General features: G+C 49.3%; 10 protein-coding genes across 10 annotated transcripts; 7 read left to right on the forward strand and 3 right to left on the reverse strand.

Moving 5' to 3' along the window:
- Nucleotides 1-112: 112 nt before the first annotated feature.
- Nucleotides 113-703, forward strand: N7529_004131 (Cnl2/NKP2 family protein; the record flags this gene model as incomplete). Its single annotated transcript, XM_057239658.1, has 1 exon — nt 113-703. One exon carries the CDS (start codon nt 113-115, stop codon nt 701-703), a length of 591 nt encoding a protein of 196 aa, XP_057098953.1.
- A 750-nt stretch (nt 704-1,453) lies between these two features.
- N7529_004132 (Ctf8 family protein) lies at nt 1,454-1,921 on the forward strand (the record flags this gene model as incomplete). Its single annotated transcript, XM_057239659.1, has 1 exon — nt 1,454-1,921. The coding sequence occupies one exon, from the start codon at nt 1,454-1,456 to the stop codon at nt 1,919-1,921; it is 468 nt and encodes a 155-aa protein (XP_057098954.1).
- A 582-nt stretch (nt 1,922-2,503) lies between these two features.
- Nucleotides 2,504-3,847, forward strand: N7529_004133 (4-hydroxyphenylpyruvate dioxygenase family protein; the record flags this gene model as incomplete). Its single annotated transcript, XM_057239660.1, has 3 exons — nt 2,504-3,174; nt 3,226-3,390; nt 3,463-3,847. 3 exons carry the CDS (start codon nt 2,504-2,506, stop codon nt 3,845-3,847), a joined length of 1,221 nt encoding a protein of 406 aa, XP_057098955.1.
- Nucleotides 3,848-4,283: 436 nt separating this feature from the next.
- Nucleotides 4,284-4,743, forward strand: N7529_004134 (Dabb family protein; the record flags this gene model as incomplete). The annotated part of the gene is made up of 2 exons (XM_057239661.1): nt 4,284-4,385; nt 4,531-4,743. 2 exons carry the CDS (start codon nt 4,284-4,286, stop codon nt 4,741-4,743), a joined length of 315 nt encoding a protein of 104 aa, XP_057098956.1.
- Nucleotides 4,744-5,210: 467 nt separating this feature from the next.
- Nucleotides 5,211-8,148, reverse strand: N7529_004135 (putative GTPase activating protein (Gyp5); the record flags this gene model as incomplete). Its single annotated transcript, XM_057239662.1, has 4 exons — nt 5,211-5,273; nt 5,328-6,269; nt 6,321-8,039; nt 8,113-8,148. 4 exons carry the CDS (start codon nt 8,146-8,148, stop codon nt 5,211-5,213), a joined length of 2,760 nt encoding a protein of 919 aa, XP_057098957.1.
- A 563-nt stretch (nt 8,149-8,711) lies between these two features.
- N7529_004136 (Rab geranylgeranyltransferase BET4) lies at nt 8,712-9,930 on the reverse strand (the record flags this gene model as incomplete). The annotated part of the gene is made up of 4 exons (XM_057239663.1): nt 8,712-9,079; nt 9,135-9,711; nt 9,762-9,869; nt 9,922-9,930. The coding sequence occupies 4 exons, from the start codon at nt 9,928-9,930 to the stop codon at nt 8,712-8,714; spliced, it is 1,062 nt and encodes a 353-aa protein (XP_057098958.1).
- A 309-nt stretch (nt 9,931-10,239) lies between these two features.
- Nucleotides 10,240-12,975, forward strand: N7529_004137 (WD40 repeat domain-containing protein; the record flags this gene model as incomplete). Its single annotated transcript, XM_057239664.1, has 2 exons — nt 10,240-11,173; nt 11,342-12,975. The coding sequence occupies 2 exons, from the start codon at nt 10,240-10,242 to the stop codon at nt 12,973-12,975; spliced, it is 2,568 nt and encodes an 855-aa protein (XP_057098959.1).
- Nucleotides 12,976-13,360: 385 nt separating this feature from the next.
- N7529_004138 (uncharacterized protein) lies at nt 13,361-14,067 on the forward strand (the record flags this gene model as incomplete). Its single annotated transcript, XM_057239665.1, has 2 exons — nt 13,361-13,641; nt 13,815-14,067. The coding sequence occupies 2 exons, from the start codon at nt 13,361-13,363 to the stop codon at nt 14,065-14,067; spliced, it is 534 nt and encodes a 177-aa protein (XP_057098960.1).
- Nucleotides 14,068-14,314: 247 nt separating this feature from the next.
- Nucleotides 14,315-16,836, reverse strand: N7529_004139 (WD40 repeat domain-containing protein; the record flags this gene model as incomplete). Its single annotated transcript, XM_057239666.1, has 2 exons — nt 14,315-16,217; nt 16,274-16,836. The coding sequence occupies 2 exons, from the start codon at nt 16,834-16,836 to the stop codon at nt 14,315-14,317; spliced, it is 2,466 nt and encodes an 821-aa protein (XP_057098961.1).
- Nucleotides 16,837-18,758: 1,922 nt separating this feature from the next.
- N7529_004140 (putative transcription regulator BDF1) lies at nt 18,759-21,282 on the forward strand (the record flags this gene model as incomplete). Its single annotated transcript, XM_057239667.1, has 3 exons — nt 18,759-18,862; nt 18,919-20,893; nt 20,953-21,282. 3 exons carry the CDS (start codon nt 18,759-18,761, stop codon nt 21,280-21,282), a joined length of 2,409 nt encoding a protein of 802 aa, XP_057098962.1.
- Nucleotides 21,283-21,797: the final 515 nt, after the last annotated feature.

Raw genomic sequence — 21,797 nt, forward strand, 5'->3', positions numbered from 1 at the left:
TGTTCACGTGAATCATTCGTCGCGTCAAGTCTGATTCGCGTCGGGAGAACTACAAATCGTCTAGAAGAACATTTAAAATCATCTCCGTGAAAAAAAAAAACTTTCCAGCATCATGGCACCAACAGAGGAATCTATCCTGAGCAACTTTCTGCTCTCACCAGCTCCGCTACCGACAGTAATGTCACTGCAAAAGTTCACAGAACTCTTCCCAAAGCGCCTGAGAACCCATCCCCACATCAGGTCTCTCTATCGGGAACTTCAACAAGTCCGAGAACAAGACTTGGATCGAGTGAATGAAAACATCAACAATGAAATTAAACAAGGTAAAAAGCAACGAGCAGAGCTCCGAAAGGCCACTCTTGCCACGGGCGTTGAAGCCTCAAACTCCGAAGAGCAGCGTGAGATGGACATGGATCTCCATCTTTTTGGCCAAGCCCCTACTGTACCGGGGGATTATCACTCTGTGGCTAGTCTGCTGGCTGAAATGAAGGCCGCTAGCGCTCATATCGAGCATGAGATTGCTGCCATCGACCGAGAGGCTGCGGCCATCTTGGAAAAGCTCAACACGACCGTGGGCAACATGAGCGATCTTCGTTATGGAAAGCTACAGGGTCCTGCTGGGACTGCGGAAGATATGGCTAGTGAGGCCATCAAGGGATTGCAAAATCTTGAGGATGCTTGCTATAAGAACAGCGCTTCTTGAATCTTGTTTTTTTTGGCATCGAGTGTGGGTAGGATGTCCTGCAACATTCACCGGTACGTTTTATCGTTTTTGGTACTGCAGTGCTATATCTGACGAATAGGCAGGCAAGATATTCTATGCCCGTAATCACGCAAATCACTACGGCATCGTTGTTTGAATCCTGAGATCGACTGCTGGCTGGCTTTACCGATATCAACTGTTGGCTACAGCCCTTTTCTACTTCATGTTAGGGCTGCCAAGCATTAACCCTTTAAATTGATAGCCATCACATCACGCACGTCACGGGCCAAAGCAGCCCTAGAGGTCTTCGCGAGATGGAGATAGCACTGTGAGAACGCCCACTGGAACCACTGTGATATGATTCGCAACCTCCCCGATGCATGGAATACTATGCATGAAATGTCCTTTCAAACCCACCCGAGCTCAGTTGTGCCTACATATGTACATATTTAGCAGCCCTTCAAGGAAACCAAGGCTGAGCTCGGTAGCTTTTGGCTCGTATGCCGAGATCTGAATTATATCAATAGAGACATATAGATACTTTGACACGACTTACATATGTTCTTGTACTAATATTCTCAAATTACGCCCAGCGAACATTTTATGAAGTCCAAAGTTCTGTATTCGTACCAATTTCACCCCAAATAGGAAATGTGGGGATATCGCCAAACGCGCCCGACGCGTTTCTCTCCCCTTAGTTAACTCCCTCGGCCACTCAACTAACTTCAACAACTCCGCAATAAAGTCACAATGCCATCTGTAAAACTACACCCTCGATCCTCAGTCTCAGCGGAGAAAGCGACCGCTACTGCTCCCTCAACGCCCGCGAACAACCCTCTCCCAACCCTCCTCCAAACACCCTCAGGCCTAGCCCTCCTCGAGATACAAGGCACAATCAATGTCCCAAACACGAGTGAACATGACGAGTTAGTGTCAACGTCTACGAACATTGACCCCGCTTCCATATTCGAAACCCCCATCGGAAAGCTCATGTTCCCGGACTACTCGGCCCTCAACCCGGACGATACAAAATGGATGAAACACGCCTATCTGTATGTCGGTCGATACCAACGGATGACCGGAGAAGTGAAAAAGCTACTGCGACCAATTGCTGTGTTGCAGAAACACCCATCGGAGGGCGAGGAACTGGAGGTGGTGGAGATTGTACGCTATAAGATCTTCTTCAAAAGTCGGCCTGAGCCCGTGAATAATATCTGAATGGGCTGGAACAAGGATCTTTTCAGTTCAATAATTCATAGGGTTCTATCATTGTCTGGAAATGGCCTCTGACATGATGGTAGAGCTGTAGGACTGGATTGGAGGCTATGGGATAGCCAGATCGTTGGGGGTTTCTACTGAGAGGAGAGCATCCTGGCAGCATTGACCTCGCGCTTTGTTGCAGAATGATCGAAATCAGCTCGTGTGGAGGGTTATGCAGGCCTGAATGTGAACCTGCCAACCTTGAAATATTCACCAAAGGACAAAGCTTTCCCCGCCACAGTTGTTGTCTCAACCACAATCTCGCATGCACAAACAATCCAAAACTTTGGCATGGCCGCTATACATGCATAGATGACTTCAGCATTGCCTCATATGTTGTCTAGACATTGATCCGGGGCGCCCTCGAAATGTGACACTTCTGGACAGGGATCCCCTCACCAGCGTTCTATTTTCTTCCCAAACTCCGAGACAGCTGTCTTGAAAATTGCCCTTCAATAACCGACCCTAATTTATACTGTTCAACGACTGCCGGATGGATGGCACACTCCTCGATCTATACAGCAGCCACAACCAGCAACCATGACGGTCCCGCAGAATGAAGACATCTTCCCCTCGAAAATGGGCCCCGAATACGTGGGCTTCGATCACATCCATTGGTTCGTCGGAAATCCAAAACAAGCCGCTTCGTACTGGATCACTCGCATGGGCTTCCGGCCCATCGCATATCGCGGCCCGGAGACAGGATCCCCCTACATTGTAAGCTACATCGTAGCTAACGGCGACGCTACGTTTATCCTCACCGGGCCTGTGTGTGGTCCACCGAAAGATGGCGCGGATTCATTCATCCGCCAGGCTTCGCACCACGAGCGGACTACGTTGGTGGAGATCCACGAACATCTGACCGTCCACGGCGACGGAGTGAAAGATGTCGCGTTTCGGATCGCCGGCGATATTGAAGCTGTGTGGAAGCGCGCTGTTGGGAACGGGGCTCGTTCTATTGCTGAGCCGCGGACTGTCGCTGTCGATGGGCACGGTCTGCTCATATCGGCGACTATTGGGACGTATGGTGATACAGTACATTCTCTGGTCAACCGCGAGGAGTATTCAAAAGATGCTCCCTTCTTGCCTGGATACCGGATTACCACAGACGAAGATCCGATCACACAGCTTCTACCGGCAGTCAACCTCCTTGAGATTGACCACTGCGTTGGGAATCAATCGTGGGGAGGGGTGGATAGTATTGTGCAATAGTGAGTAGCATATATCTACTTCCTGTTGGAAATCGTTCTAACCGATCATAGTTATGAAGAGTGTCTTGACTTCCATCGCTACTGGACAGTCGATGATAAGGATATGTGCAGCGAGTACTCGGCGATGCGGTCAATTGTCATTGCGTCGCCAAATGAAACCATCAAAATGCCCATGAATGAGCCCGCAACCGGGAGGAAGAAGTCACAGATCGAAGAGTACGTCCCCGTGTTGGCTAATTCTATCACCCACCCGTGGACCTCCATCGTATACAAATCTAACGTTTCTAGATTCGTCGATTACTACCATGGAGCCGGAGTCCAACACATCGCCTTCCGTACCAACGACATCATCGCAGCTGTCTCGCAGCTCCGGGCCCGGGGCGTCCAATTCCTCAACGTGCCAGCTGCGTACTACGCGGATCTACGAAAGCGACTGTTGCAAGTCTCCTGGACGCTCGGCACTGATGTAGACGTGCTCGAGCGACTGAATATCCTGGTCGATTTCGACGAGCGTGGATACTTGCTCCAGATCTTTTCTAAACATGTTGGAGATCGCCCGACTGTGTTCACTGAGATTATTCAGCGGAATTCGTTTGATGGGTTTGGGGCAGGGAACTTCAAGAGTCTGTTCCAGGCGTTTGAAAGGGAGCAGGCACTGCGTGGGAATTTGTGATTTGGCGATGTTTGCTTCTATACAAGCGTTGGAATAAATCACTTTGAATGGACTTCATACTCCCTTCGATATCCGAATCTCCAATTCCGCCCTCGCGGCAAAAACAAATACCCGAGCGGAATATAGCGCTCTCCAATAATTTTATTTCCGTCCTGATATCTGCTCTCTACACTCCAAAAACACATTCAATTGAGAGACGAACAAGGCTTTCAATAGTAAACAGCCCCCAAATCATGCAAGAACAAATCCTCTCGGTAGATGAATAAACAAATTACAAATCCCCGAAGAACTACGCACCAACCGCATCTCCACTATCCGACGGAACATAGACACGATGTCATACTAAACCCCGCGCCATATAAAACCCGCCATGCCCATATCCCGAATGCAACCAGTACTCAGAGCTCTCAGTCTCCGAACCCTCCACACCACAGCAATGGCCCCCATCGAGCGAATCACCCTCTTCAAGATCCCCAACGAGGCGGATCGCGATCGCGTGCTCGAGCAGTACAAGGTTCTTGCGAAGACCGCCACAAAGGTGAGGCCTATCTCTACCCTACTTCTACCTCTACTTCTGGCCCCAGTCTACCATTTATCCTATTGATCTGTGCCACTGTATCAAGCGGGCGGGTGTGCATGGGCCGCGGATTTGAACGGCGGTTATTAACGGGTTTTCTTTATAGGACGGTAAGCCCTACATCCTCGCTGCGGCTGTCGGGGCTTCGTTCCCGGATCCAAGGAATCAGGGATTCAACTTGTCTGTTAAGACGACTTTTGCTTCGCTTGATGATATGAAATTCTATGATACTCAGTGCGAGGCGCACAAGGCTTTGAAGGCTGTTGCGGGACCCGTGAAGGAGGATGTGTTGACGACTTACTATGAAAATATCCTGTGATTATTCTTGGGTATTGTTCTCTTTCTCTGGTCATTCGTCTTCTATTTCATTATCTTTAAGAAATTATTTAAACAAACATACGTTATGACTCGTCTGTCTATAACTATGCTACCTAGTACGGTAGAGTCAAGCCAAAAAAAAAAAAAAAAAGAAATACATTCGTGGTGTACATACTGCATAGGTACGTTTAGTATGTACGCCCATGCTATCGGTAGACATACAGGTAGATAAACAAAACACCAATGCCCTCCAAGATGGCATGCTGGGAAAGATAATCATGAGACACAAATCATAGCATTGGCTCAAAAGGTACGAAATTGATAAAAGCAAATAACCCGGCCCATAAGAATGGTCCAAATGCGCAGGATAGGATTGATCGCAGATCCTCGCTATCCGCGTATTCCAAATATACAACCGAATACTGGTATCCGGGTAGAGCGAAAGTCGTAGAGGTAGTTGTGATGTGGTTAGTCGAGAGCACGACGAAGATCGCTCCATTTTTGGCGCAGGTTCTCATGGTTCTCGGAAAGCTGGTGAATTTTAGTAATGCCTATGGTTGAACGTTGAAAATAGGAATATATTACCTCTGCCCACTTCATTTTCGTAGCAACCAACTCTTTCTCCATATCGCACATCGATTCCTCCATCGCACGGTTCTCGTTTTGCACTTCAATGTTTCGCTTCATGATGCGCTCCATCTCCAACCGAAGCTTCTCTTCTACTTCGGCGGGTTGCTTGTCGACCACGTTCTTAAGTTCGGAGACTTGGAGCTTCATCGCGTCGTTGAGATCGCGCAGTTCCTCGTTCTCTACCTTGACGTGCACGAGCTCAGAAGCTAGCTGCACATGCTCCTTATCTGATGCCTCGGCGCGTTCTTCAAGAAGTCGGACCCGTGCACCTTGGATGGCAACCGTTTGTCGCAGATGGTCTAGTTCGGCTTCGCGCTCCTTCTCGGTGCGGGTCTTCTCTTCCCATTCGGCGGTGTAGGTGGCAAGCATCTCGGAGGTGAGAGGGATGGCGCAGGCATCCTGCACCAAGATGTCAGACCGGTAGACCTCCTTATCGGCGGCACCGGAGCTGCCGAAAAAGCCTGATTCTAGGATTGATGAGGTGGATGGCTGCTTGTCGATGTAGGCATCGAAAAGGCGTTCTTTCAAGAAGGTGGTGAGAACACTCATATCCTTCATTGCGAGAAGGGCATCTGCATTCCGTCGCATGATCGCAACACCGAACTTGAGAATGGTAGTTTCCAATCCCTCTTCGAAGATCAAATCATAGATGCGCAGCACCAGCTGCAGCGGGAAGCGGTAGGCAAACAGTGTCAAGAACCATTGGGTGGCGTAGAGTTGGGGAGGGACACCACGCCGGCGGAGATGGCAGTAGAGAGCGGGTTCAAGATCTTCTAGTAGTCGCTCGTATTGGTATAGGCTGCGGTGAAGACCAGGCATGTCCTGAATGAACATGTCTCGTAGCGAGTACTTGTTCATCAGTTTGACGAGCATGGCAAATGCATCCACTTCGTCCATCTGTGCATAGTGTTAACCAAGCTCAATCGATTCCTAGTGGGGTATACAGACGTTAAACAGCAAGGGCATGGCAATGAAATTCATGCCTTGCGCGTATCCAACACCCTCATCGTACAGTGCGTATGCCTTACACAACCCAAAGAGGCCTTCCTGGCTCCCTTGGGAAACAAAGTACTTCGCGTAACTTGTGCGGGCACCCAGATCTCGCCTGATAACCTTCTCTAACTTTGACAGCGCCACCGCATCACTTTTTGCTTTTTTCGCGCGTTCGGCTTCGTTGAAGGCATGTTCCTTCGTCAGCTTATCGCCATCGCCCTCGTGGGATGGGCTAGGAGTCTGACTCCGCGATCGTGAGACAGATTCCGAGTGGTGAGAGCGGACAGAAGAGCGCGAAGACGTGGTTTCGGTGCCATTCACTGCTCGTCCATCCTTGTCGTGTCCAGTACCACGCGCCACAAGCTCGCGATACGTATCCTCCAGCTCAGCAGTCTGGCAATCTGCCAAGATCTGCCAGATAACTCCTCGTATAGTTTGTGGAATACCGCGTTTGATTGCGGCGTTGAGCTCTTCCGAGCTTGCCAAGGCTTGTGGGCCATTGTTCACGAGCTGTTGCCACATCTCCCAGTCCACCGGGGTGGATGCATCGGTCACTGAGTCAGTTCTTGCGCCAGGGTGAGTCAACGGCGGTGATGAGACTGTCGGTATGGCCAGAATGCCACCCTCTCCTTCCTCGGGGATAATCGGGGGGCTAACTCCGGCCTGGCTGATGCTAGCACGGCCAGATCGGGCACTCGTCTGATCAGCCTCTGGCACCTGACTCTCCTCACGCAACCGCAGCATCTTGAATTGATCCTTCAAGCTGTTACGTCTCGGCTTCTTGGAGCCAATGCTTGGGATATCGTCGCCATCGCGAGCTTGGCTCAAGTTGCTGGCGAGAGTGGATACCGAGGTGGCGGTGTTGCGACGGCTATCGGAGAGGGAGGGAGGTTTGACGTCTTTGGCGGTGGAAGTTGAGCTTCGAGAGAACCATGCAAATGGTCCACTGGCCTTTCGGGTAGGGGGTGGTGGAGGCACAGGGGGAGGATTCTTGTTTACCGGAGGTGCTCCCCATGGCAGCGTGGGCAGGCTACCCGACAGCCCCATCAACCCAGAGCTTGCTGGAGCTGATTCATCTTTCGGAGGCAATGGAGGCGGTTCCATTTTCTCCGTGGGGCCTGGTGTCTTGTCTGTCGGTCCCTCTTGGCTGGGATTCATCAGGTTCACCTCGTCGAGCGATGATGCTGCTGACAATCGGTGGGATGTGAGCAGAGGGGATTTTGGCGGTGCGCTGTTGTCATGTTGGTCCACGGGAGGATTTGCCTCGTTAGGATTTGCCTCGTTTTGCGTAACCTCGGGCGCTGGCTCCGGGTGGTCACCCTCTGTGAGCCTGTCGGTCGCGGTATTCACCTCTTCAGTTGTGTCGTAGTTGGTTTCGTCGTTGGTATCAAATCCATCGTCCTTCTTATTCCCCTTCTTCTTATTCTTCTTTTTGTTCTTCTTCTTGTTGGACTGTCCCTGTTCCTCGCCATCCTTATCCTGTTCGTCGGCGGTCTCGTGCTTCTTCTCGTCCTGCGATTCAGAAGGGAGCGGATGTTTCTCCGTTGAATCCGGAGATTTATAGGAGCCGATAGGAGGGCTATCGGTCAAAGATCGGGTGGAGGTAGATTTGGGGATGGTAACATGGAGGTTCTCCTGGATTTCAGCGGTTTCAAGGGCATCATCAAAGGACTCCTGTTCAGACGATAAGCTCAAGCCAAGACAAGTTTGAAGATTAGCACTTTTTGAGAATTCTACTATTACTTACCCCTTCGTATTCCGGGCTGTGTTGGTTCGTAGACATGTTAATGGGGGTTCTGAGATCGTGACCTCACAACAATTAGAAGAGAGGACACCCCATATGGATCGTCCACGGGTGTTGATGATCGTATGAAATAATAGAGTCGAAATGATCCCGATAAAAACAAGAATTCAAAGGGATCGGTATTTGCAAAGTAAAAGGAATGAACTCAGGAAGGAATTTGAATTGTCGAGTTTCAACTCATCGATTCAAACAGGTACACAAGATGCTGATTGGCTCCCCAGGAAATGCGGGACTGACTTGTCGATCGGGACGTTGAGGAATGCAGACCGTTTGACTACTACTTACATAGTACTTACATGTGTTATGTACATAGAAGTTGACATTTTAACTAGAAGAATTACATGAATTTTACTAACTATGCTCATTATTTACTATTTTTAATCATGTCTCAGACCGGAGGTATTACCTACATACATGTACATATGCACATATTTAGATATGCCCAGGTGGCACTATTACATGTGGTACAAAGTGGCTCTCAGGGTAATGAAAGGGGTCAATCAGTAGGATTCCCCTTGTAAACAGAAGAATAACAACTATTTTCATAAAGTTTTTTCAAAATCAAGCCATCTTTCTCGTCGCAATGGATCTAGTTTCTTCAATTCCGAGAGCCAGCTCAGAATCTGCTCCCGGTCATCAGAAGACAAGCTGTCTCCTTCCACCTTGGATGCCAGCATGGTGTACTCAATCAATGCCTGGTAGATATATTTGCAGTCTTCGGCCCCATCGAGCATCTCTTGAATCTCTTGAATCTCGCTTCGAATATACTCCAACCGTTCAGATGAGCTCAAATTAGGAGTCATAGTACGCTCGGCCATTGTCGGGTCAAACACACTCATCAAATTTTGATGGTAGAACCAAAGTGACTGGTCATAAGGATCGATAAAGGCCTGATGAATGAGTGATAACTCTATAGAGCCTATTAGCATTCCACAGCATATCCTGATAAGAAACAATAGACCAACCATCGTCCAGCATGTTCTTCCGATCGTCATCACTAGCACATTGCTCATCCAGAAGCGATTGGATCAGCTTCGTTCGGTAATGCCATGCGGAGAAATTCGAAAGATTCGCGCCGATCATCTTCTTTGCATACTCGAACTCTTTCTGAGTCATGTTCTTTGCTTCATCTGCCGTGCCAAGCTCTTTCAAGGTCTCAACCACGAAGCGCCGGTAACCCCACCCGTGGAAGTTTCGGCTATCAAGGGTCAACATCTTACCCACAAGGGCGAGTTCTTGCTGCCACATTTGCCGAGTCTCGGAGAGGGGTAGCAGGCGGCGAGCTTCACCCAGCAACCACAATCGATAGTTCCAGATCCAATAACATTTGGGGAAGCCCCTCAGCAGAGGGATTAGGAACTGTAAATCATTCGAGATCAACTCCGCGATCAGCTGAACAGCCTCATCTGTATCTCCCTTTTGGGAAAATTGGTACCGCAGCACCTGTCGACGATAGTTCCAGGCTGTGTAGTACTCAGGATTTTTAGACAACAATTCTGAGATCTTCTTCAGAGTCTCAATGGTATACTCATGTTCGGCTACCTATTATGTATTAGATTCTGTCTAAACGTGAGTATCAAGAAGAAAGTAACCTTTTGAGAGACTGAGCGTTCAAGATCTCTGTATGTGTCTATCTTCTGTTGCTCTTGCTGTCGTGCCTCGGCGGACTTCTCCACAGGTTTATACCGTGGCACACCATGCTATTGAAATCATTAACGAGAATCCGTGATATTTTATCAGGGCTAAACTCACAGTGGGCATTTCGAAGGAGTTTTTGTTATTTTAACAATACAGCACCACACATGCAAATGTGTTGCGGATCCTAATCTATGCGGGCGGGATTGGCGATGACAAGTTGACACCTCAGGCGACAGCACTTGTACCAATTACGTGATCACAATATGTATAGCTTCACGTGACCAGATGGGACTCTTGCTACTTTTGGACTTGTGATGCTTCATCTTCTTTACCTTATCGTTATGTTGCTTTAAAGAGAGGCCTCCTTTTACATTCTTTTCCTTAGCTTCAAGTCATTACTCATCACACAGCCTTTTTACTTCATATAGAACAATGGTAGATACGCGATGTCATTCCTTCGAGGAAGCCTCTCAGGCAGGCAACCACAGAATCCTATCATTTTCTTCACACTCTGGATCCAATTCATCCAGAGATAGCGATTCAGTCCGACTAACCGAGTTTGCAACTATTAATGTGCCATTCTTTGAGTCTCAAACTTCCCAATCATTGTCTCAAAAGCCCAAAATCCGCCTGATACCTGCACTTCGATCCAAAGAGAATCGGATCTCGTCCCCAGAAAGAGGCCGAAGTAGTTTTAGAGCTGCAGCAAGTCTATCAGCAGCCAGAAGTCCCTTTCGAGGTCCAATCTCGCCGGATCGATTTATCCCGAAACGAGACTTTGTGGAGCCAGCATCTACAACATTTCGCGTAGCGAAGAAACCACAACGTCTTTCACCTCAGGAGAGATTATTCCGGCGAATTCCCCCAGGAAATGACCCATTTATGCCAGCAATATCACCCAGGAATTCAACCGGTCGTGGAAACCAGCAGCCAACCAGACTCCAGCGGATCCCATATCAACGGCCTCATTTAGTCACTGAATTTACCGTCGCAGCCAACAACACTGTGCGCGAAACTTTTTTACAAGCTAGCCCTGGCGCAGTTTGGAACGTGGGCGGGGCCTCCGCAGCTCGTGGTAGTACTGTTACTGTGACTCCTGACCAGGACACGCCCACTACTTCGGGAAATGGATCAACCGCTCCAACTTTTGTGGCTCGCTTCTTGCCCAAGAAGCCAAAATACAGCGAATCTGAGATTCATGAGTCGAGACTTGCGCTTGCCTTGAGCATTGATCCGACCAACAGGCTGCTTGGTACGTCTTTGGGATGTTTTGATGCTCCCCTCAATCCCGTATCTCCAGACTTCGAGCGCCTCTCTCCATTCGTTTGGAAGGATAATGCATGGAAGAAAATAGAAAGAGATCATTGTAAGTACAACTGCTTTTTGTAATGGTTTTTCAACACCTACCCACCTTTTGGGCTCGATTTACCATCTACAGGAAGCATATATGACATTTATCAACCTTTTGGAAAGTAAGAGACTTGCATCTTTGCAGTTCTCTCTGTGAAAGCAACTAATGTTGGTCGTTTCTCAGGGCCCACACCTCGTGCCAAAAAGGAAGTTGTTCCATCGAAGCCTTTTCGAATCCTAGATGCCCCCTTCCTTCGGGACGATTTTTACTGCAGTACGCTTGCATACTCGGTAACATCTGGGATTTTGGCCGTGGGTCTCGGTCACCAAGTATACCTCTGGTCTGAAGGACGGGGAGTGGATTATCCACCCTTTGGAGATATGCACCCATCAAACTATGTGACCTCCCTATCGTTTTCATCCGAGGATGGTGGGAGAAGTATCCTTGCTGTAGCTCGTCGTTCAGGTCAATTATCTCTATGGTGCACTTTCGAGAAGCATGTCCGGTTTGAGATCAGTCATCCCAACAGCATCACCTGTGTGGCATTCAAGCCGAAAACATCTCGCCGAGTGTCTGAGCGATTGATCCATATGGAAGTCAATGTCGAAGAGATCGTTGTAGGTGATGAACTAGGAAATATCTGGTACTACTCGGTGGAGTGGTCTGGCGAGGAGGAACAAGCCAACTGGAAATGGAACGGATCCATGACGCTACTTGCCAAAATCTGTGCGCACAACCAACAAATTTGCGGACTGACGTGGTCGCCCGATCAAACGTACCTCGCCACAGGAGGGAACGACAATGTCTGTCTTCTTTTCGAACTAAATCGGATCGTTCCACCACAGTCTGTCCACCACACAGTCACGCCAGATTCCCCGAGCAGCTTTAGCTTTGGGGCCTTCCCATATCATGCCATAGGCACCGCAGCAAGACGACTATTTCACAGACGACCTGCTGTCGGACAACATCCCCCATCATGGGTTGTTCCGCCTCCGTTCAAGCCTCCAACCTCAACTCCTCTTCTGAGCCATGCAGGAACTCTGATCTCCGGCGGTGGGCGAACAATCCTAGTCCCGTTCGACCGCCAAAAGCACCGCCTACATCACTCCGCAGCAGTCAAAGCAATCGCATTCGCGCCATGGCAATCATCCCTCCTCGCCACAGGAGGCGGCTCCAACGACCGAGCCATCCACTTCTACCACACCCGCAGCGGAGCTTGTCTTGCAAAAATCAACGTCTTTTCCCAGGTGACCAGCCTAATCTGGAGTCAGACCCGGCGCGAGATCGCAGCTACCTTTGGCTACGCACAGCCTGATCACTCATTCCGAATCGCTGTTTTTGCTTGGCCCAGCTGCGCCCAGGTTGCAGTCGTGCCCTGGGGGCCCCATGGAACCAGCTGGAATGGACCGGAACCTCGTACTAACACTGACTGCGGAAGAGCTCTGTGGGCAATTCGATATCCAGGGAAACTACCTCGGTCTTTGGGTTTCTCCTTGAATGAAGTGGAGCAGCCGTGCTCGCCTTTGTCCCAGACCAGTTCAGCGACTGGGACTCCGTCTGAGGGCGAATCGGGCTCTGTGCGACGAGTCCAAACGAGGGCGGTGACGCCTAAGGAGAAGGAAGGTGGGATGTGGTGTGCCAGAACTGTTGAAGAAGGGTGTATTATTGTTGCCTCGAGTGATCAGACTGTCAAGTTTCATGAGGTGTGGACCGGACGCAAGTCAAGTACTAGCTCTGCCAGTGGACTGTTTGGTGGAAGTTCTATCCTTGAAGGTTTGGAGGGGATTGAGAAGTCCGGTGGAGAAGTCATTCGCTAATATTCTTTTTCTGCTTTGGATCAGAAATTATCTTTAGCAGCCGAGGTTTTATGCGTATGTATTTTTATTAGTTGATTACTGCAGTTGATGAATTGAAGACATGTTTTTGATGTGAAATCTACATACATGTATGTAGATGCCCAGGTACAGGCACGTGGTCACATTCCAATAACCCATTAAGCAGCCAATGTCCCAACATTTGATTCTTATATCGACTCTGTGCATTGGTTTCCCTCCCCCTCTTATAGGCCTATCTGAATTGAAATCCGCCGATCACTCTCCACTTCTCATCGCCAAGTTCTTCACCAGAACTAAGTATCTCAGCTTCCCTTTTTCTTTTCCACTCTCCCCTCTCCTATCTTCTCCAATCTCACAACCCATTAAAATGCGCCCCTCAACCCTAGCCCAGTTCATTCTCCCATCAGCAATCCTCGCCAGCACCCCATATGCACCCCTCGGCTCCACCCTCAACGTAACCGTGCTCGGCGCGCGCCACAACCGCTCCACTCTAGAGTGCTGGGCTCTGAATTCGGGCTTTGAAACATCCGACCAGGCCGGCATTGCCGGTTCTTCCATTCTGGATCTCGGTACTGTCGGCGGTAATGCGTCATTTACGGCCCTACCGGCTGGGTTTGATGGTGGAAGGCATAACGCACCGGCTTTGCTGTAAGTTTTCTAATTATACTTGTGTTTTTTTTAGAACGGGGCGTGCACGGGATGGTTTGTATATTTGTCCATTTCACATGGATAGTATATTGGATGATCACCTGGGCATCTTATATACCTCATACTTGTTTGTTTGTCTGTTTTTTATAGATTTCGCTTACTGATCGCACCAGATGGGTGGTGTTTCTCTCCGGCCTGGCTCATATCACACTCCCCAACTCGACGACCGAGGCTTGGGTAGAAGGTGGCAAGAATGGAGCCATTCTGGCACTCGACACTGCCGATGTCAGTGCCTTGGGCCACTACACCACTTATCCCTCGCAGGAGCGGACAACGGCCTTACAGATTCCCCTTGGAGAGAAGGGGGTACCCAGCCATCGGGTTCTGCATATGGGTCCTTGTAAGGGGGAGGACTTGCTTGTATAGATAGATCAATAGCACGGGCACCGTGTGTGACGAAAAGACATGTGCGCAAGACCTTCTACGAGGGAAGATCAATGAAGAAAGAGATCGAGATAAATTCAATAGACATTGATATATCAGAGACGCAGGGGCGCTCGGTAGACGCATAAGATATCGAAAGCAAATAAAAACAAGAAATGCAGACCGGTCGGATGCATTGGAAATATGTTCTTTTATAGACCGTTACCCCCTCTAATTCGTACACTGGACCTTATTTCCGTCCACCCTTGCCCTTCTTGGCTGTCTTGCTCTTCTTTGCTGGCGGGGGCTGCTCCTGAGCCTCATCGTCAGACTCGTCTTCTGTGTCGGCAATGAAGTCGACCATGGAACCATCACTGTCAGCCTCGTCGTCCTCGTCATCCTCGTTCTCCTCCAGTGACTCCTCGGCATCGGAAGAACCAACGGATTCAGCAGCCTCGATATCCAGGATAGGCTCTTCGTCATCATCCTCGTCGTCACTGTCGACCTCGTCGTCCTCAGACTCGTCGGCAACGTTCATCATTGACTCGTCTTCATCGTATGCCTGGTCGCGTATTGACTTCCGCGGCGTCTTGGCCTCGGTTTCACTATCCTCAAGATCTTCCTGGCCCTCAACGTAGATAACGTTATCCTCATCTTCGCTGTCCATGCCCTCATCGCCGCCACGGATAGACTGACGCAGACCCAATTGTGCGTCTAGCATGTCAAGCTTGCCCTTGAGCAGCAGGAGGGAAGGCAGGCTGGAAGAACGCTGGTCCATAACCTTGTAAAGAGAAGTCATGCGCTTTAGGAGATCGGGGTGGCCAGCCAGGGCACCGCCGTGGGCAACGCAAGTCCACTGCACCCAGACTAGAAGGTGACCGTAGCGAGCAGGGCGGGAAGCGAGGCGCTCGGCGAGTTTTTGGAGCAGAGTCGCGGCCAGGGAAGAGTCCAAACGCTGGATGGTAGTGCGAATGATGGAAAGATCACCAGTGTGGAAGCATGACTCAAGCATGCCACTGTCGTTCGTCTTGAGAGACTGTGTGAGGACAGTTGCCAGCGAAACACCGTTGGGAATCTGTTGCACTGCGGCCTGGGGCTTGCCAGGGACCAATGCGCCGAGCAGAACGTCATCATCGAGCTCGGCCTCCACGTCAACCTCTGCGTTGGCACGCATAAGCTCGCCAAAGGATGGCTCTGCGCCCTCCTCCTCCTCTTCCTCCTCGGACTCGGAGGCATTCTGCATGTCGACATCTTCGTTCGTTGCGGCCTTAGCGGGCTTGGACTTCTTATCGGTAGAAGGAGCCTTCGGCTTCTTGTTATCCTCGGCGTCGGAATCCTCTTCACTTTCAGAGTCAGATGCAGCCTCTTTCTGGTCCTCCATCTCTACATCATCATCAACTAGGTTACCCTGCTCCACGGTCATGCGAGACTCGTCAACACGGCTCTCGCCTGAGCCCTTAGCTCCGTTTGTTGTAACGGAGGCAAGTGCTGAGCTGGACTTGGTCTTCACCACAGTCTTTGTTCCGGTGAAAGAGAGCTCCTCGGTGTTCTCATCGAGGAACTTGACACGCTCGAAAACAGGAATAACACCACCTTCGGTGTATGCAACCACAATGTTGGGCCCTTGGAATGAAACAGCAGCAACTGGGACACAGGCGCTTGAAGACTCGTTATTCGTAATTTTGAGGGCTGCGTGTGCTTTTTGGGTCATCTGTTTCCGTAGAGCCTTGGCATTGGCGCCTGGTGCGATCTGGGGTTGGACAAATGGCTTGGTAAAAAGTTCGATGGTACCATCTCCAGTGATCGCAGCAAGAACCTGCTTCTCTGGGGTGGCATTATCTCCAGTTTGCAGGGTGATGTTTGTGACCTCGTGCTCGGCAACAAGGTTGCGAACGAGCTTTTGAGTCGCGGCATCGAAAACGTTGACAAAGCGGTCACCGTCCGAGGCAAGGAATGCACCTACGCCAGCGGACTCGGTAGAAGACGAAATGACAGTGTGGATAGGGTTGCGCATGGCGGGGAATTGAACCGGTTCGTCGGCCTTCTCGGTATCTATTAGGAATGGAGCCTGAGATGCGCAGATAAGAGGGGTTTTCGAGGAAACGGGACGGGAGAGAGCAGTGAAAACGGAGGATGCAGGAAGATGGATGGTCCTAAAAATCGCATCGTTAGCTCAAGATTGCCTGTATTCTAGTACTCATTCACATACTGGATGCTTTGTCCGGTGCGCAGGTCCCACTGGACGAGCTTGTTGTCTCCACCAATACTCCAAGCCTCCTGGGCGGGGCGATCGGCAGTGAACTTGAAGTCCTTGATTCCCTTCTCGTGCGCGCCGGTCAAAGTACCGACAACCTTGTCTTCCGAAGGTGAGTACATGCGGATGTCCGAGGTGTTAGTACCGAATGCGACCACGATGTCGCCTTGGTCCAGACCATCGACAGCTCCGTTGACATCGGAACCGCGCTTGCGCTTCTTCTTCGACTGGTCGCGGTTTTTGCCCGAACCACCGTAGTATCCCCAATCCAACGAGGTCACCGTTTCCTTCGGCCCCAAGGTGTGCTCACACTGAAGGCGTCCTGTGTTTGTATCGTGGATTCGAATGTGTTGGCCATCGAGGCCTTGGATGACGGACGCAAACAGGGCCAATTGGTATTCCGATGGGGAGAATACAGCTCGTAGGATAGACGATTTGCTGCCCGCTTGTGTCAGGCCTGATGCCGGCGCAGCGGCCGAGCCGACCTTGGTCGATGGGCGAGCTGACTTCTTTCCCATTTTGGCTGTGACTTTTTTTTCTTGACACTCGATTTTTCTCACAGTCGAGGTATTGGTAGGTTGATAATAACTATCAATGGACCGAATCCAAGGAGACGTATCAAATTTTCCAAGATACTTCTCTTTTTCTCCACCCCTAAAGAAACAGTTCGGGGTTTAGGACGGTGGTATCGCAGTTGATCCGGACAGGAAAAAAAATGTTCTGTACAGCCTTGAGGCGCTAGTCTCGAAATGGTTTGGCTTGGAAACAGGCCTTATCTAATCATCCCGTGATCCGATCCTACTGGACCGCGGAGGCTTCATTTTTGACTATAAAACTCAACATCTCTGTCATTGATCTTTATTTTTCAATGATAGATTTTAGTGCTAAATCAGTATGAAAGTCATTTTTTTTATCCTACATTTCATACATTCCAGTTATTCAAAATAGAAAGTTTTGACGTCAATCTATATTTTGGAACGAAGATATATATTGATCAGAATGACCTTGCATATGATTTTCTAAACAACAACTTGTTATTTTCATTCGGAAAAGTACATCTTAGGAACGAAGATTCATCAAGTAGAGGTCTGACTCAAGTAGCATTTACTTCAATGTACTCCGTGCTACATACAGCTATGTTATACGGAGTACAGTGTAGGTACAAACATGACCTACAATATTGGTAAAATTGTAAATGATCGGTCCACTGCCACATAGTTCGAAGCCACGAGCTTTCATTGGGCAGAATTACCCAAAGTACACTTGGGTAATTATGTGATTTACGCCTAAATCTGTAAGGGTCCAGGTCCAGGTCCATATTCTAATCGACACTTTGCGTTTGTATGATATTATTTGCGTGTTTCATAATTCTATGACATGTATGTTCCTTGCGGTCGAAAATCTTCATTTTTCAAAAGATTTACGTATAAATACTCATCATCGTGGGTAACTAAAGTGGTGACGTCGGGAACTCGGATTCCATCACTAACCCGGATTAAGCAGAACCCTAGGGCTTTGAGTCATCCTAGGTACCCGGGGACCTGAACACAGCTATTAATGGTGTAGAACCTTCTAGTTAATTAAGAGATACGTCGAGAGTTCGTTAAAAAAAATAAAGAATTTGAATAGAACGCATAAAAAAGATTTAAACGATTAAGAATATATTTCAAAAGTGTCCTTGTTTATGTGAGTGAAGGTAAAGGGTCGAGTAGAAAGGAAAGAAAAGGAAAGAAGAAAAAAAAAAGATAATTCTATCAGGGGTTATTTCATGAACCAATCAACAAGGGGAACAGGTAGGAGAATCCGGACTAGTGTGGCTGGTGGAACTGGCAACAGGAGAGTGCAAGGCGACCGTTTGTACTTAAGGATTCTAGCATCCCCTCCGAGGATTTTTCTGCTTCTGACCTGATTTCTCCTATTTTTATTTCCCTGACCGCCCTCGACAAAACAAACGCGTCTCGCGTCGCGAACACTTTAACCGCCTTCTTCCCCTTCTTTTTTTTTATTTACGTTTATTATTTTCAAATAATTGGGGCTCTTTTTTTTAGGATTTTACTCTTTTTTTATTTCTCGCCTGAGGCACTTCACCCCCACAACTTTAGTTCTTTCCCCAAGTCTTTTACTCTTTCTAGACCTGGACTTCACTATCACGTGACCACACATACCGCCTTGGCAGTATAAATTACATCCGTCTCCGATCGCATTCTCCACTCTTCCTATCTCCCGATCTCTGACCTCACCATCCCACGGTCGCGTTTACTCTTCACGCTTGACCGGGTCCATCAAAGGTCCACTGATCACTGACGCGTTATCAACTACCGAAGCGCGTGTTTCCTTCCGATTTTACTCGATCGTAATTGAAATACTTTAGCTCCCGGCTCATTGGTATTTCCCTCTGTTTTACTCGGTCTTGTTTCTTCAACTTTTCAACACGCACTCAATGGCGACCCCGCCTCCCGAGGCTCCTCACATTGTGAAGGAGGATAAGCTTCAGCTTCCACCCTCGCCTGCCGGTCCTTCCGCGACTGACATCGCTCCGACCAGGTAAGCATGCCAGTCTTGGTATTTACTTCATTTTTCGTGATCTGACTCGCGCGAAGCGCGCACAATGATATCGATTCCAAGGTTGAGCATCCCGTAGATGCCGAGATCAAATCACCCGAACTGAATGGCCACAGCTCCACCGCCACTCCATTTACCAACGGCACAAGCACTGCGAACTCTCCCCCGAAGTCCCCCGCTCCTGCGACTGCTCCTGCATCTTCCGACCAACCCCAGACTCAAGATCAGCCATCTGCAGAGCAAGCCGCAGCTCCTCAGAGCGAGAAGACTAGTCCGGTAGACCAAGAATCTCTCACTCCCGCAGTGAATGCTGAGAATATCCCCACTCAGGCTCCCGCTGATATTCCTACCGCTCCTGCATCCACTGAGGGCCCGGTTGACACAAAAGACGCAATGGCTGTCGATACCCCCAAGGATCTCCCGACTGCCGTGAAAACTGAACTTCCCCACCATCCAAACCCTGATGCTGCTTCTGCATCACTCACTGCCACGCAACCCGTCGATCAAGAAATGAAGGATGTGCCGGAAGCCCCGCATTCACCTTCCTCCTCCAAGATCTCCCGACAACGCGATGATGATCTCAGCGAAGAGCCGGCTGCTAAGCGGACCAAGGTTGAGGGCGAGGCCTCGAATGTCGTGGATTTCAAACCACCCGGATTCTCTACCCCAGCCACTGAAACAGCCGCTCCCGTTCGCACAAGTGGTGGGCCGGGTCTCACCAAATTGCAACACAAATTTATCTCAAAGTCTCTCACAAGCCTCAAGCGCATGCACGATGCACGTTTCTACAAAGAACCCGTGGATGCCATCAAATTAAACATCCCACAGTACCATACCATTATTACCCAACCCATGGACCTGGGAACAATGGAAAAAAAGCTCAAGGCTAATCAGTATGGGTCACCCAAGGAAGTCTCTGACGACTTTGCCCTAATGGTGAACAACACGACCATTTTCAACGGCCCAGACCACCTGGTCACCCAAGAGGGTATCAAATTGAAAGCTACCTTTGAAAAGCAGATGCTCAACCTCCCCAAGCCTGAGGAAGTGGAACCGTCTAAGCCGAAGAAGTCGACGGATAAGACCTCTGCTGCTCGTCGGGCCCCTCGTACTTCACTCCCAAGCCAGCCAAAGGCTGCTTCTCCCCAGGGTCAGACCTTTGCGCTAGGACCGGAGGGACTGCCCGTTATTCGTCGGGATTCCACCAACCCTGATGGCCGTCCAAAGCGGTCGATTCATCCGCCCAAGCGCGATCTCCCATACTCAACTAAGCCCAAGAAGAAGAAGTACCAATGGGAGTTGCGATTCTGCCAGGAGGCATTGGATGAGATGCACAAGCAGAAGCACTACAACTTTGTGATGCCGTTCTACTATCCGGTCGACCCCGTTGCTCTGAACATTCCTACCTACCACGAAGTGATCAAGAAGCCGATGGACCTGTCTACCGTGCAGCATAAACTCAAGACTGGCCAGTATGAGAATGCCAAAGAGTTTGAGACTGATGTCCGCTTGATCTTCAAAAACTGCTTCCGATTTAACATTCCAGGAGACCCTACTTATATTTGTGGCCAACGCGCGGAAGAAATCTTCTCTCAGAAGTGGGCCCAGAAGTCGGACTATCTCGAAGCGCACGAACCACACCCCGAGCAAAACTCTGATTCTTCTGACGAAGAGAGTGACGATGAAGCTGAAGAGAGTGATCAGGAATTAGAGAAAGAGAAACTTGCTTTGCTCCAGAAGCAGATTGCCGAGATGTCACGCCAAGTCGAGGCCATCACCCACAAGAAAAAGAAGACACCTCCTTCGTCCAAGAAGATTGGCAAGGCGAAGCCAGTCAAGAAGGAATCAAAGAAGATCAGCTCTGGCAAGAAAGACAAGAAGAGCAAGAGCGGCAAGGAGCGTGCCATCACCTACAATGAGAAACAGATCATCTCCAACGGTATCAGCAGTCTTCCAGATAAGAAGATGCAGCAAGCCCTTCAAATCATCCAAAGCAACGTTCCTCAACTCAAGGTCAGTTCCACTGAGTATATTGATTATATAAAAGCATTATTCTTACCTATTTATCGCAGGGCACTGATGAAGCTGAAATTGAGTTGGACATTGACGAGCTCCCTAACAATGTTTTGCTGTTGCTGCTGAACTTCGTGAAGAAGAACGTGCCTCACCTTATGGATGATGAGGACGACCTCCCCGCCAGCAGCAGCGTTGCTCCTCCCAAGCCGAAGAAGAACAAGCCAATGAGCAAGTTCGAGCAGGAGGCTCAGATCAACATGCTGCAGAGCAACCTGTCCCGCTTCCAGGGTGGCGCCCACTCTCCTGAACCCGTGAGATCTGTTGAACAAAACGAAAGCAGCGATGATGAGTCGGATTCGTCCGAGGAAGAGAGCGAGGAGGAGTAAATCTCTTGACCGAATGTCTCCTCTGTCTTCCATACGAGATGGCTCTTTATAGCCTGACTTGCGTTCTAAGCGTCGATTTCCCCAGTGCTTTTTTGACCTATTCCTCACCTTGTCTTTCATTCTACGTCACTCCCAGACCCTGGTGGGCTTCTCGCCATGCGATCGATGCAATCGATGCCCGCTGACAACGTCTGTACATACTTTGATTTCGAATACGCCGGGCAAGGTTTCTGCTGCTGTTGATGAACCCAATGCTCTTCATGCTCAAGATCAGCCGAACAGGGTTTCTTTTAACTGAATTTCTTGAACTTGTCCCATCCACTGTGTACAATTCTTCTTCCGTTTCGTTCTCACAGCCAGGATAGGTGGATGAGGTTGCTTTTTTCTTTTCTCCGATGATTGCGGGTGAAAAAAGGGAGTTGATCCGAAGCTTAGCTTCATATTGTATGATTACGAAAGAAACGCGGAAATGCAAAATGAATATGTACTTGTACTAGTAAACTCAACATTTGGAT

This window comes from Penicillium soppii (genome assembly GCF_028829465.1).
Source record: "Penicillium soppii strain IBT 18220 chromosome Unknown utg000004l, whole genome shotgun sequence".
Classification (NCBI taxonomy): Eukaryota; Fungi; Ascomycota; class Eurotiomycetes; order Eurotiales; family Aspergillaceae; genus Penicillium; species Penicillium soppii.